Below are 14,455 nucleotides of genomic sequence, written 5' to 3'. Positions count from 1 at the left end.
ATGTAGGCCTATATTCCACACACATGATATTTTACATTAATTACAGTCTTAGAAGGACTGAGAGTCTGAAACCTGGTACATACATACCTACATATATACAATTACAATATCTACAATTATCATCATTCCCCTGCATTTTGAAGCTTTATCCTGTTTAAACTGGTATTTAGTTTGGTGTGCTCCTGGCAGTTGAAGTGAAATTCAACCCATTGAGAACAATATTGCTTCTCAGTCCTTCAGACAGAAGATTTTTAGGTGGGACATATTCTACAATATCAGTCTTATTGCAGATTTTCAGTTAAATCTGTCATAGACATCCATTGAGGGACAGTAGATTTGTGTGCAGCTTTCAGGTAGAATTCTCAAGCTAAAGGGTCTCACTCAGGGTGGCATCCTGTGGGATTCAAACAAGTGAACTAACAGACTTTCCAGCTCTAACCACTAAGCCACCACTCCCAAGCGTAGGACATCTAAAGAAGCAATTCAATGTGCTCAGAGCTGGCCATTCAAGGAAGGTAAATTAAAGGAGTCTCAAAAACCTCAAATAACATCATTATACCTACAGCAAGCTCTTGCTACTGTTTATCTAAAGGCACATGCCAGCACAATCAGAAAGGGACTGGTTAAGTTTAGCTTTCATCTGAGGTGTTTTGCTCTTTAACCAAAACAAAAAGGTTAGACTAACTTTTTCCAAAGTGCATAGACAAGAATTTCTGCAAAGATTTCTTTTTTTTCTGTCAAAAACCAATTAATTTAAACACTGATTAAATAAAAAAATTTAAGAAAAGAAATAAAAGTTAAACATGGAGGTATAAGTGTCATGGTTTGGGGAATCTACAATTACTGTATGTGTCACAGGATTCTTTATGAAGCTTTAAAACAGTTACACATTTGAGATAAAGTGAAAGTGTACCCTGTAGCATGCCAATGAACAAAAATGATGAGTGAACCTATCTCGGGCTAGATGGGAAATAAGAAATTCAAAGTCCTGGGAAGAGTAAACACCCTGATCTTCATCTCATTGGAATGCTGCTTTAACCCTACAGGATGACCTGAACTATTCAGACAAAGGTGTCCTACCGCTTCTTCACCTTAAAAAAATGTACCTGAGTAAAATGTTTTTGTTTGCAATCAAAATGTTTTCTTTTCCACAGAGAGAATAAAAAAGGCATGTTTATTGAAAAGAAACAAAATTTTAATGTTGTGTCCCATTTTTAATACAATATGCTGCAAAAATTACTATACATATGAGAGACAATCGGGAAAAATGCACATTGGAGAGTTTTACACGATGTTTAATACGGTTGGACTGCTTCTGTGCTTAGAGGAGACACGCCACATGGATGAATGCATGACATAAAAGCTTCGCTTAATGTCCCATTCCCCTTCTAAAGCAGAGAGGAAATCAGAAACATCCAATCTGGAGGGAGAAAAAGGATGGATGTTTGTTAGGTGGTACAAACAACTCTTTTTAGATTATGTTTTTTATTTTATTTTTGGAAATCAATGTATCTTAATCTGCAGGAAGATCAAAGAGATAAAAATTAAATAGATTCAGTGAGAAGATGGGATTTCGTCTGATGGTGCTTTGATTAGGTCAAAAATCATTGCAGCCATCTACAAAGAAATGTTACAGCCTTTATGCCTGTGTACATTCTCAGTTATCTGGGTCATGGCAACCATGGCAGCCTTCCAATTTAAGCCTGCTTGTGGTTATAGCCTTTAGCTTGTTTTTTTTTCCTGCATCTTAATGGAGATTTCCCTCTTTCAGCACAACTTAAAATCTGCTCACATAAAAGTACCAGTACCTGCTTTAATGACCGTAGTACAATTGTCATTAAAGCAGGTTCTAAGTATAGACTACATGTTTAAGCATGTATTTAACTTTTTTGAATAAATTTTTCTAAAAAAAAAAAAAAAAAAAAAAAAAAATTACAGTGAGTTTAATTGAACAAGATGGTTTATAGGTCTTTCATTTTTATAACTGTTCAGTAATTTTGTTTCTGTGGGCCAACAGACTGGGATTGCTGTATTTTTATAAGTGTTACTGTTGGAGAAATGGACTAAATGAACGTCTAGTTCCTGGGATCAGCATGATTACATAAAACCCCTTCTAAAAGGTGAACACGGCTATCAGTAGACAAAGTGCGCCCCCTGTAGGCATTGAGGATCAAAACATGTGGACAATCAGGTGATTTAACAGTCTAAACCTATTACTTTATTATGGCGCATCATACTTCATGATAGTAGCAAAAATACAAAATAGGCTGAAATGAATATTCTCTATTTTTCTCTATTGTAGCAAGTATGCCTACAATATGTAAGTACAAAGAAACACCACAGGAAGAGACTTTTTAATTTTTATTATACAGATCTACTTTATGGTACAGTATACGAAAAGCATATAAAAACATACATTGCATGTTCAAAGGAAGTGCAGAAAATTAGAAACAGATTCCCCCCCGAAAGGCTCAACACCAGTTTTCTCAAAGTTTCAGTTTTAAAAAAATGGTTGTATAATAAATAAATATAAATTACATACGAATTATATTGAAAAAGGTCAGGTCATTAAATAAGGCACATCTTACATCCCAAAATGTACCTTGCAAAAACCCAGCAACTTCCTAAAGATAATAAAAAAACAGCTTATTTTCCAGCTTACAAAAGGAAGCAGCTTACCCCCTTTTTAATAATATTTTTTTCAGCATTTAACTACCCTGCTGCAGAATACAGTTTATATATTTCAAGCAACTTTACAGAGCAGTGCCTGTCAATTATTTCAATTTCAGTAAAAAAAAAAAAAAAAAAAAATGCAACCTTTGTCATCGTAGCACTGAAACAGTATACACCATGGCAATAAATGTGCAATATAAGCAATATATTTAACATGGCATATATACATTGAGACATTGACTGGTGATGATGTAACATTATTGCTAAAAACAATAGAGCCAATTTGGTTATAAAAAAAAGAGGATCCATCACGCTAGACGGTGACAGACACCTCCAGAGCAATTCTCACATTCAAAATGTCTGCATAGTTTGAACTTTTGACAATTGCTTCTTTTGATGAACATGCTCCTCTTAGAGCATTAAAAGTTGTAGAAGAACCGCAGGTGTCAAGCATATTCACTGATTCTGCAGGCAAGTTTCTCTTTTATTCCTGCAGTTTACCTCTGCACAGAACACAAGCTTTATAAAAAAAATAAATAAAAAAAAATGCAACCCCCTCGAGAAACATACCTGAGAAAATACGTGATCAAACTGGCTGTTTTGTGTAAAAAAAAAAAACACATGCTTTCAGCACCTTTTAGATGTAGTGGTTTGCCATTTCATTCATTTTTTTTTTGGGAAAAAAACCCGTGAGCCAAAACATTGTATTTACAAAATCCTTTTTTTTTTCTTAAATTTGCTTACAACATGCAACGTAATTTCATTGGAGGCTGTACAAAAGGAATAAATAAAACCGTCAATCCAACAAGCAGAGGGACATACTGCATGTACGATCTACTGTGCAGAAACTGCTGAACAAAACGGAGTGTTTCATACCGGTGGCTACAGCTGTTCATGTCCAAGCCGTCTAATCTGTACACCTTTAAAAAACAAAACAGCACATTTACATATAACGGACTTGCTAATGGTCCCTGTGTGTTATCAAAAAGAATATGCAAACTAAGAAAAATATTTACCCTAGAGAGCTAATGAAAGACAAAAACATGTATGCACAAATGTTGAAGGATCTCTTCAACACACAAGAAGCTGGTGTATTGGAAATAGCTGGTGTCTTTCATACCATTAATTACAGTATAACAAGTTGTAAAAAAAAAAAAAAATAAAGCAGTCCTGATGTAAAAAAACAACAAACAAAAAAACAAAAATATTATTTACAAATCTGGATCACTCAATACAAAAATAAGAAATTTGGAAACAAAAATTTAATCCAACAAAATTTCATCCTTACCCTATAAATAACACTAATGCCCAAAAGTTGTTTTTTCTGTCGAAAAAGAGCTCAACTCTATACAAAAGTAAAAAACAAAAACAAAAAAACCATACAAAATGAATATAGCAAAGGAGGACATTAACTGATCTAAGGGGGAATGAAAATGAGGTCTGCCACTGGAGACAAATCCAGGGGGATGCCATGGATAGCCCCATAAATGAGAGGGAGGTCTGACTAAACAATTCACCAAGTTTCTTTCAAATCCTCTGGGAGCTGCGGCTGGAGTGTGGGCACCTGTGATGGTGTCTTCGGTTTTTTTGAGCTGCAGCAAGGCTTGAAAAGTCGGGGATCAATAATCACTTCTCCAAACCGACCTTTGTAGATAATTCCACAGCACACCTTTTGTCTTAATGAAGGAAGATAAAAGATTTGTTTGCTTTTATTTTGACTATTCAGATTTTTTATATATATATATATATATATATATATATATATATATATATATATATTTTTTTTTTTTTTTTTTTTTAAATAAAAAGGGTTGTAAGAAGTCTTACCTCTTCCAGTAAGAACGATCCAGGAAGGAAAAGATTGAAGGAGATGAACGTCTTTGTTTGGATTCAATGTCTGAACCATCATCTGACTGGTTGCTGTGACTGGGAGACTGGGCAGGAGACATGCTAGAGGTCGTGCTGTGAGCATCTGAGTCTGCTTAAAAATGTAAAACACAAATAAAAACATTTTTAATGAACAACTGGAGAAATAATTATTTTGGGGAAGAAAAAATAATTAATAACTATTATGATCAGACCCGTCACTTTGCGACCTTTTCATTTTATAATTATGTATTTAAAAAAAAAAAAATTACATTTATACATTTGTCCTACTATCCTAACAGAGGATTTCAATTGAATTCCATTAATTTCTTTAGCCTAACCCAAACCATTAACAACACATATTTGAGCCTAAACTAAACCTAAATGCACACCGTAGTCTAATCCCATCAACACAAAAAGAGAACTATGCATTGGGACCACTGGTCCCCATGTACTTGTCTCCACAAGGTAACAAGTACATGGCGACTGAATTGGAAACACCAAAAACTAGATATATTTCATGAGATATCAATATTAGCCACTAGATGCTGCTAGAGATTACTCTTAAAGTCTGAGGAGATCCAAATTAAACCTTAAAAAGCACTGATTTGGCAAATTGTTTTGTCAGGAAATGTACATAGCTTTTAAAACAATTCTACAGAACTCTAAAATTACCATTTCTGATTTCTTTTCCTGAATGTAAAAAATGTTTAACAGGTAGCATATCCTGCAAAGCATAGAAGCAAATATTGGAGAATTATCAAAAGGAGCATCAGAGCTATAAGGAAACAATTAAACAATAATTTTGAACATTTATTCTTCACAAAATGCAAATAAAAGTCCAGGATTTTTCTCTCTTTTTCATAAAAAATATTATTGTAGAATAATAATTTTTCCTAAAATCATACACTGGTATGCATTATAAATGGTAGCCATCTTTTTATCTTTTGCTGTCTAGTCCAATGTAAATTGGCTTTGGAGGGGGGGCATTGGATTCTGCCAATACACCCTTTTTTAGACTGTTTAGGTTATATGGACATATACTGTCCTAATTATATACTTGTATGTCTGAAATAAATAAATAAATCTTCAAATGGTAGTATCCATGTTTTAACCACTCACTTTGTCTCTTAAACTTATGAAGCTTCTTCAGCTTGCTCTTTTTCTTTCCATCACTGTTTTTTATCTTCTTGGGCTTTGTCACCTTAAAACCCGGACCAGCTCTGGCATCCACCACCTGAAGAGAAGCAATTTAATCCAGCAACAAAACTTAAACTCATGCCTGAAAACACAGCGGCACAGCGTTACCACATCATGGACTAAGCAGAAGACATTTCACTTACATGATTCCAGTTCTTCTTGGAGCCATGAGGCAGCTTCTTCCATCTCTTCACCAGCAGCACACATGCATTGCAAATGTCTCCAACACGATCTTCAGACAGCCTTAAATCGACACACAAAGTCAGATAATGGTCTGTGAACTGTAGGAAATGGTCATAGAGCTCCAATTCCATCATATAAAATGAATAAAAGGTTTTACCCAAAGCACATCTTGAAGGTCTCCTCATATCTGCTGCTGTCCGTGAAGCGTGAGCTGGAGGACTTGGTTTTACAAATGCAACAGCCTTCATTACTGCGGTAGATCTTTGACTTATGAAAGCCAAACATCCTGAATCTGTTGGTGAGCGCGTGCCAATGAAAGAAAACACCTGGAAGGTAAAAAGAAGAGGCGTGTGATCGCTGCAGCGCTCGCAGTTTTAAAGTCAGTTCAGATGTCTGCAGACAGTTGCTATTGGGAAGGGGGCGGTCCGTAGACACACAAATAAACTGCAAACATTTCTCAGCCATTCATGAATCCTTAGAGCACACATTACACTTCTTTAAGTGAGCTTTTAAAGGTTAAAAAGCTCAAAAATATCTAAAGACACAACACTTTTTTTAAGAATTAAAAAAATGCCACTTTAGTTTTACTTTACCGCCGAATTTACGGTCAAACTAAACCAAAACACAAAACAATGGCAGTAATACGCAGTTATAAGATCAGTTTACGCTATAAAAATATGAACTTTATATCGGGTTAATAAAACTCACGTGTCTCAACAAGGATCGTAACTTAAAAAGTAGTCAGCGGGATCCTACTGGAGCGCGATTACAGTAATTAAAAAAGAGCGTTAATTTTCGACACAAATGTGCACATAAACAAAAGAAGCGGCTAAATTCCCACGTTTAGAGACAGTGGATGTATCTGCAGCGAGACGTCGTTAAGCGGCAGGTCTATATGCAGCGGCTGCCCTAAACAAAAAGCGGGCAGCTGCACTTTCTGAAATCAAAGACAAAAAGCTACCGCGATATTAAATAACCTGAACAACGGCTACGATTTGGACGCGCTTCGTGTGCGCGCTTTACTCTTTATTAAGAATCGCAAAGTTAAGGTGGACATCCTCTTCCCCTTTAAATTCAAACTTTTCGCCTGCGAGTGCGCCAAATATGGCTCATTGTTGTTAGCTGTTAGCATAACTGCTAGCCGTCGAGGCCACGCTCTCGTTCACTTCCACGTTATCCCATTGTCGACAGGAGTCTTTCCACATTTAACGCCACAAACACGCCGGACACACACGTCAGGTTACCTGAACCTTACAACGTCACCACGCGGTCAGAGTATAACAAAATTGTTAAAGTCAAACTATTGTAAACCGTGTAAAAAGAAAATAAGAGTGTACTTACTGAACAAAAACTTTGAATCTTCGCCGTCTTCTTTTCACTCACTGCGCATGCTCTTACTACTGCTGCATACAGCTGGTCATTAGAATGTGCTTTGCATAAAAAGCTGGAATGAAAGGGTGAGCGGATACAGACCATATTAGGAGTGTAACCGTTGGGTTTGAACCTAGTCTCGACCAATCACCGCCGCCCCGTCTCACTCTCAAGATAACATGCATGATGGGAGGCGTAGTGAATAAGTGGAAAAATACGCGGGCATCTGATTGGAGGAGGACCCCGTTATGAACTCAAAGTCCCATAATCCCCCTGGTCCAAGTGTTCAAAGAAAAACAGCAGTCCGACATGGCGCGAACGACTTTGTTTACCTTTTCACAGCTGAGGAAGCACATTAACCGGATAGTATAACTGCTCATAAACGCCTCTAAAGTTAAATTGCTACAAGTGATGTCACATTCAAAGATACAGGTGCTAATTAGCTATTGTTAGACACTTATTTAGCAGTGTTTTGGTCGCTTAAGTTAAATTACGGCAAATAGCTGGATTCAAACAGCCCCAAAATTCAACAAAGCAGCCTCATATTTTATGTTTTAATCATTTAGGGCCCGTAAAACCAATTCTTAGAAAGCTTAAGCACACATTTCAAATTATAATACCCTTAAAATGAATAAAAAAGTAGATATGTTGGCACATAGTTAAAACAGCTGTATGTCAAAAAATAGTTGTGCATAAAAACAATTTTTTTTCTCCGCACAGAGCCACAGTGACTATTCTGCTTCTTTCTTTTCAACCATTGTAGATAAAAAGATTTCCAGTATATAGCTACTCGAGCACAAACAGTTTATCAAGCATATTTCTCTCAGACCAAAACTTATAAGTCTAAGTCTTCCTTTTTGTAACTTACAATGAACAAAATGAGTTGTTATTGAGGAAACTTTGCAGGCAGCTACAGAATCACCAAGTAATTGAACACAAAGGGCAACCGCAGATTCGCCAAACGTAAAGTACTTTCTTAAAGAAAACAATTCCAGAAAAATACTTTACAGATGCTTTATTCTTAATTTTTTTTTTTTACACTGTACATGGTTGCTCACTTAGTAAACACTACACAAGTATGTTGATAAATGTACAACTGTATTGGAAAAGAAAAATATATATCTCCCAAGATGCTCATATGGGTCGTACACAGATGAGTACAACACAGTCATACCAGAAGCCATTGGCACACAAAAAGAAGTTGGTCAAAACTCTTTTTCTGCAAGTTAAAAGTTAATCTCTATGTGGATGGGGAGAGAACAGTAAAATCGCAGTCTTTCTCTTGTGGGTATTGCATAGCCAGAAACCATGGTGACAAAAATAAAATAAAAATTAGGATCAAGGGTGTGGAAATAAAAACAGTCCTTTGAGCTCTTCACACAATTATTAGGAGGTCAGAAGTCAGCACTGGAACGACTCCTTTCATCAGATTGTAGTTAGAAGAACAGAGTACATGTAGTGTAAGGGCTGCAATGATGGTAATATGAAAGGGCTGCTGGGAGGTATATACACTGAAGGCTGAAGTTGTGAACCACTTTGCAAAAATAAAAGTGTCAAGCATCTCTTAGAGCACAAGACTAGGTTTGATCTTCCCGAATCCAGTTGATCATACCGTTTGTGACTGGGCACAGGCTAGAGCCGCATAGTCTCATCATGCTAGGATGACCTTTTCTTCAGGTGAAGGCGTTCCATGTAGAAATTTGCATACATACATGTATGTTTGCCTGGGAAAGACTCAAACTTAAATTCCCTTATGTCTCCATGAGTCACCCTGCCATACGCATACTTATAAAGCATACTTCTACACCGTTTGCTTTAAACTCTGCATTATGACATTTAAAAATCAGATTTGACAACAGAGCAAGCAACATCACTGATTTAACAAAATAATACTGTTTTATCTCAAAATATATTAACAGTTTTAATCCTAGCTTTCCCTTAAATATAACTGCTGTCATCGAGTCACGGGAACAATGAAAATATTGAGCTTTCAGTAAAACAGAGCACAAGGTCAACCCTCATTGTGAAAACCATGGTCCATAATAGAAAACATAATTCTTTAACATCTAATGGCATCGTTATCACCATCCAGGATAAAAATAACAAATCTTGAAAGGCTCATTGCACTTAACATATGGCAAATGTGAAAGTAGCTTTATTAAGCCAGAAAGTGTTCTTTGTTCAAGTCTGCTCCTGCATAAAAAATGTTCATTTATTCCTTTTTCTTCTTAGTGGTCCTCAGTGATACTCCTTTTTGGGTACGACTGATGAAGACAGTGGTTTGGTTTCAGATGCCAACGCCTTTGATTAATGAAGCCTCCAAGGTAATGTTAAACTCCTGCAGAGTCTGCAGCACTCGGATCAGGGAGTTTACCAGTGAGCGGTCCTTAATCAGTGCAACGTCCTCGTACATCTGGGAGGTGATTGGACAATCTGCGAGCAGAGCGATCCAGTGATGCAGCAAATGGTCCCTTCAAAAAAACGAAAAAACAGAGTCAACGAAACACCTTTGAATAAGCCAGAAAAAGAAACAAGCATCCTTGTTTCCATCCAGCGCCCCACCTTGCTCCCAGACAGACGAGCATCTGGAACTTTCCGTCCTTGCCGATGTTTCTCGACGTGCTGTTGATGGCCCGCATGAATCGACAGAAGTGGCGCACTCTGGTTTGCCAGTTTTCATCTGGAGTCGCCTCCCGTTGTTCAGCACTTTCAAAGTATACTTGAGCCTTCTCTGTTCAACGATAAACATGTAAACACCGTTACTCGCTGCACAAACATCCAGATATATAACCAACCCGTTTTTAGCTGTTGCTTAATCTATTGTTTTGCAGAGTCTGTTTTACACAAACCCTAACTCATTTGTTACTTTGAGGGGTTTAGTCAGACCTTTTCAAATATCATTCAGCTGCAGCGAGAATGGTTAAATTATCAAAACAAAATAGCATCTAATAGAAAATTACAAGACAAAAAAAATGCTTATAAAAAAATAGAAATTTTTAAAACACTTATTGTAAACAGAGGAGAGCTTCATGGTATTTTAACTGGACTATGAAGCCATGGTCAGGTCAATATACTAAAAAAACAACAACCTATAAAAAAACGCTTTGAAACCAGTAAATAAATTACATGTTATAGTTTACCTCAGCTGCCATTACTTGTAAGGAAAATGTTTTTACAATCAATAGCAACATTTCACAAATAAATAAAACCAAAAATTAAAAGGCTATAAAAATATAAACTAAAGCGCTGTAAATATGAAGCCCGATTTAAAGTTAATTTAGAAAACATTTATTTTTGAAATGTTGAATACCATATTATTTTCTGAAGGGGGTTATTTCCCAAATGTAAGGTTTTGTTTTATTGAATGTATTTTAAATGCATTTTGTTGTTTTTCTCTGCCGTTTTCTTCTCATTTTGTCAGCTTCATATTTTTTCATTTTGTTTCCGTTAATAACAGCCTTTTGATGCAGGTTTCTAGAAAGCTGAAGTTCCTACCCAAAAAGTCCCAGATGAAGATGTTCTTGAAAAGTCGAGGGGACTTGAAACCGTGCAGGAAAACTTGCTCTAGAGCCCAGACGAGACCGTACTCCCCGCACAGCAGCAGAGTCAGGCTGCCCCTCTGTGGAGGGCACAAAGGGCATGAAGTTGGAGAGGATTTAGAGAACAAAGCATGCCCCTTCACTTTAATTCAAAAGTCAATTCATTACGACCCAATGTATTGCAATATAAAACCATATATTTTACACGAGGAGGTGTGTTTAAGGTTTTTAAAGATCCAACTTTGTGAAACATAACTGCAACAAATGACTGCAGAAGTAATCTGGATGTAGTGAAAGATTTAGACACTTTCAGTTCTCAACAAGCTGCTTTGTTCTGCTGAAAAAGGTGGAGTACGAATAAAGGGGCTTTATCCATAAAGGTCCTTTGTTCTTCAACTACAATGAATTAGATATAAACCCTATAATCAAGATGCTCCTCAATAATCCTCATGTAACATCTCCTTTTAATTGAAGATATTTACTAAACCTCCCCAAGTACACTGTAATTATTAGTGGGGGATTTTTGGAATCACTGAGGTAGTAAACAACAAAAAGAAGTTAAAAAAAAAAATTAAATAAATATCAGAGTAACTGAAGGCGTTGTGGGACTGGCATGTTTTTCTTCATTTCTGATAAATAATAGAACTACGTGTTCAGGCTTGTCTAGACTGCTTGTCTCTCACCTCCTTCTCCGGTTTGTGGAAGTGCTTTACAATCCCATTGATGGCCTCTCCCACCCCCTCCTGGATCTGGCCTGTGTTTAACTCTGAAAGGGGAGGAAAAAAGAAAGAAAAAAAGCACAATCGCCATCATTTCATTTTGTTTTTCATCAATTTATTTTTTTTTCTTCTTTAACTGGTGCGGATGTGAACATTGGATAAGGCACCGTGGCTTACAATACCAGATTAATTCAACTCAGCAGAAGAAAACAAGTGTTTAATAAATGGTCAAATAGGAGTTATGAGGATGATTAACTTACTTGGTTTGCTGCTTGGTGAGATGGTAACAAATCTCCTCATCATCCCAGGAGATTGCTGCATAGGTGGTGTGCGGCACATCCTCTCGTCGTTCTCCGTGGTGGGGGTCATCAACTCCCCAACAAGTATTCTCTCCAGACTTCCATCATCCACGCCTTTCCCCAACCAGCGGCCACATGGAAACCTAACATCAAGCCCAGGGTGCTGATTACAAAGAAGATCATCTTTTCAACCTGTTCCTAGTTTTTTGGCTGTGAATGGTTACTTACTTGTAGGTGTGCCCAGTGATCTCGTTACGGACCACGACGCACTCCACAAGCCACTTGGCATACAGTCCTGAGTTATCGTGTCCCATCTGCACTGTAGTTAGTTTTCCAAGGTTCTGACACTAAGACAAAAGGGGACACCCGTTGATATTAAAGGAAAAAAATTATACAAAAATCACCAATAAAACAGAAAACATGACAACCCCATGCCACCAAAAAAAAAAAAAATCTAGATTACTCATAAAAACATCAAAGCTTTCTTTTTAAATAACACGATTTTCAAGTCCACTAATGTTAAAATCACGGATAAATTTTTTATCACTTTCTATGCTTTCATCATATTATCACCACATTTACAGAGAGCAATGATGGCATCGTGACGCCATCTCTAAAAATAATCTTCTGAGTAGCAGCTAATAGTAGCAGCTGTTAGGCTTGTGAGGAAGGTAGTTGCAGAGCGGAGTTGGCAGGGAAATGTGAGGTGGGGAAAGATGTCACTGCCACCTCATCCTAGGGCCATATTCCCCCAATTTCCACTGCATCCACACCGCTCAGCTGTGAACTCTGCAGCTCCTCTGTTATAATAACTGACAGCATTGATAGCTGGTAAAGTGGACTTTGGACAGTCCAGTTTACAGAAATCTAACTAGGAAGCAACAATCACAACATCTTTATTTTTAAAACTTTAACTTGGGTAATAAAAAATGAGCAGCACGTGTAGGATATCAGGATTCACTGAAATCAGCCACTGTGGAGTATAATTAATGCAAATATGATACAAAATCTGCAGCAGTTTTAACTTTAATCACTGGCTTTTATTTATGCTCCTTGGGAGTTCGTCTGGGCTTTGCTGTACACCGGAGTCGGATGCGATGGTAATTTAGGGTTAGGTCTTGTTTCAGCAGTTTCAAAGTCAGGCTCAATACATCCCTGGATGCTGAATGTCTTCTGCTTTATTTTGCAGCTGCTGTGGTAATATTAAGCTAGGGTTACGTTAGGATTCAGCCTGAATGATCAGGCTCTGCATGCATATAAACACAAGCAGACACCATAGGACAGCTGATCTACTGGCGCCTAGATTAAGTCTCAATTTTATTAAAGATCCAACTCGGATGAGTTGTACAAAAACATAAATAAATAAAAAATAAAAGAATAATAATTGGCTTAATTACATAATTTTGATAAAACAGTTTTGATGTGAGAAATTAAAATATATTACTGTCTTTGCAGAGCTTTGCTGCAGGGTATCCGTGGGTAGTTTAAAAACAAGAATAAGACTCACACTAAAAAGGAAAAAATAAACACCTGTGTCCTGATTTAAGGAACAGCGCTCGTCAGGAAAAGTACAAGTATGGTACACTGCAAAAACGATTTAGAAATAAGTCAAAATTCCTTAAATTAAGTGTATTCATTCTGAATTTGATCAGGTAAATAATTTGCCAATGGAATTAGTATTTTTACTTTAAAAATAAGATAATTAGATAATATGCACTTAAAATAAGACAATTAAACTTTTTCTCATATTTTAATTGTAAATCGTCTTTTTCCATTGGTGAAGTGTCTCACTTACCTCATAAATTCAAGAAAAAATGCACTTATTTTAAGAAAAAATTACTTATTTAGATTTTTTTTCTTTTCTTTTTGCAGTGTTAAGAAAAAGAAGACCAATGTTTGGTTTAATAGGGGATCATCTCTTTAACACCAACCTCAAAAGTGATCTCCAAAGTGTTTCTGGGTACTTGCAAAACTCCAGTTTCTGACAGCTCCCCAGAAACACACACCCAGGGGTTGGCTGTGAACATGGAGCCGCCTAGCTTTTTGCTGGGAACAATCACCACATGGTAAGGGATCACTGCAGGCAGAGAGGAGGGAAATGTTATCCTGGAGCCTCAAACCTTCACCATACAAATAGGTTAAATATGGAAGCAGCACTTACTGATCGTAGTGAAGACGTTGGTGAAGCAAAAGTAATCGACGGCATTAAAGGATAACAGGTGGTAGAGGAACTGCTCCTTCTCATCGTCACAGCGGAGGAAGGCGTAACGCTTGTACAGTTTTCTGAAATGCAACAACAAATATTAATGAAAAAAAACAAAAAACAAAACCTTGCATTGACTAAATAAATTAAATTGGTGTTATTTGTTGCAACAGAAACATTTTCCACCAGACAAAGTTCAATAAACAAAAAAAAAAAATCCTTCTATAAACACAACATGTTGAGGTTTAAGGAGAAAGGTAACACTATAGTTAGGGTCATTTCTGTCTGCCTTTCCATTTGTCACCAACATATTAATTATAAAGAAGGTTTTAAATTATTCATGCAGTCTGAACTACAATATGAAGCTGTGCAGTTCCAGAAGCGATGTATTATAAATGGCTT

The 14,455-nt window shown here is 36.7% G+C and overlaps 2 protein-coding genes across 8 annotated transcripts in view; both read right to left on the bottom strand.

Moving 5' to 3' along the window:
* Nucleotides 1–2,348: 2,348 nt before the first annotated feature.
* Nucleotides 2,349–7,418, bottom strand: sinhcafl (SIN3-HDAC complex associated factor, like). 3 transcript variants are annotated; one of them, XM_038297744.1, is made up of 6 exons: nt 7,264–7,418; nt 6,080–6,248; nt 5,883–5,982; nt 5,662–5,776; nt 4,501–4,654; nt 2,349–4,349 (listed from the first exon to the last, which is right to left on the bottom strand). In XM_038297744.1, the coding sequence occupies exons 2-6, from the start codon at nt 6,205–6,207 to the stop codon at nt 4,187–4,189; spliced, it is 660 nt and encodes a 219-aa protein (XP_038153672.1). In that variant the 5' UTR covers nt 6,208–6,248; nt 7,264–7,418; the 3' UTR covers nt 2,349–4,186. The 3 variants fall into 3 exon arrangements, with proteins under 3 accessions (XP_038153672.1, XP_038153674.1, XP_038153673.1); XM_038297746.1 differs by having other exon boundaries at nt 4,501–4,651; XM_038297745.1 differs by lacking the exon at nt 7,264–7,418 and adding an exon at nt 6,631–7,214.
* An 875-nt stretch (nt 7,419–8,293) lies between these two features.
* Nucleotides 8,294–14,455, bottom strand: part of dennd5a (DENN/MADD domain containing 5A) — a 31,358-nt gene continuing 25,196 nt past the window's right edge. For 3 of the 5 annotated variants that reach the window (XM_038297714.1, XM_038297713.1, XM_038297715.1), the window contains 8 exons: nt 14,012–14,133; nt 13,782–13,927; nt 12,079–12,197; nt 11,812–11,993; nt 11,516–11,598; nt 10,789–10,912; nt 9,856–10,024; nt 9,581–9,764 (listed from right to left, as the gene is read on the bottom strand). In XM_038297714.1, coding sequence (XP_038153642.1) covers nt 9,581–9,764; nt 9,856–10,024; nt 10,789–10,912; nt 11,516–11,598; nt 11,812–11,993; nt 12,079–12,197; nt 13,782–13,927; nt 14,012–14,133 — 1,129 coding nt within the window. Of the gene's footprint in view, nt 9,765–9,855; nt 10,025–10,788; nt 10,913–11,515; nt 11,599–11,811; nt 11,994–12,078; nt 12,198–13,781; nt 13,928–14,011; nt 14,134–14,455 lie in introns of all 5 variants that reach the window. The other 2 variants (XM_038297712.1, XM_038297717.1) reach the window with 1 other exon arrangement.

Source organism: Cyprinodon tularosa, unplaced genomic scaffold (genome assembly GCF_016077235.1).
Source record: "Cyprinodon tularosa strain WSP-4 unplaced genomic scaffold, ASM1607723v1 ctg395, whole genome shotgun sequence".
In the NCBI taxonomy this organism is placed as follows: domain Eukaryota; kingdom Metazoa; phylum Chordata; class Actinopteri; order Cyprinodontiformes; family Cyprinodontidae; genus Cyprinodon; species Cyprinodon tularosa.
Note: the sequence above shows the minus strand (reverse complement) of the source record. Positions and strands in the feature narration are given on the sequence as shown.

Bases quoted from the DNA above. Each gene is read 5' to 3' on its own strand.
- sinhcafl (XM_038297744.1), bottom strand. From the start codon at position 6,207: ATGTTTGGCTTTCATAAGTCAAAGATCTACCGCAGTAATGAAGGCTGT. The intron at 5,777-5,882 runs GTAAGTGAAATG...GCTTCTCTTCAG, and splicing joins CCAAGAAGAACTGGAATCAT to GTGGTGGATGCCAGAGCTGG. The intron at 4,350-4,500 runs GTAAGACTTCTT...TCCTTCATTAAG, and splicing joins GATCGTTCTTACTGGAAGAG to ACAAAAGGTGTGCTGTGGAA.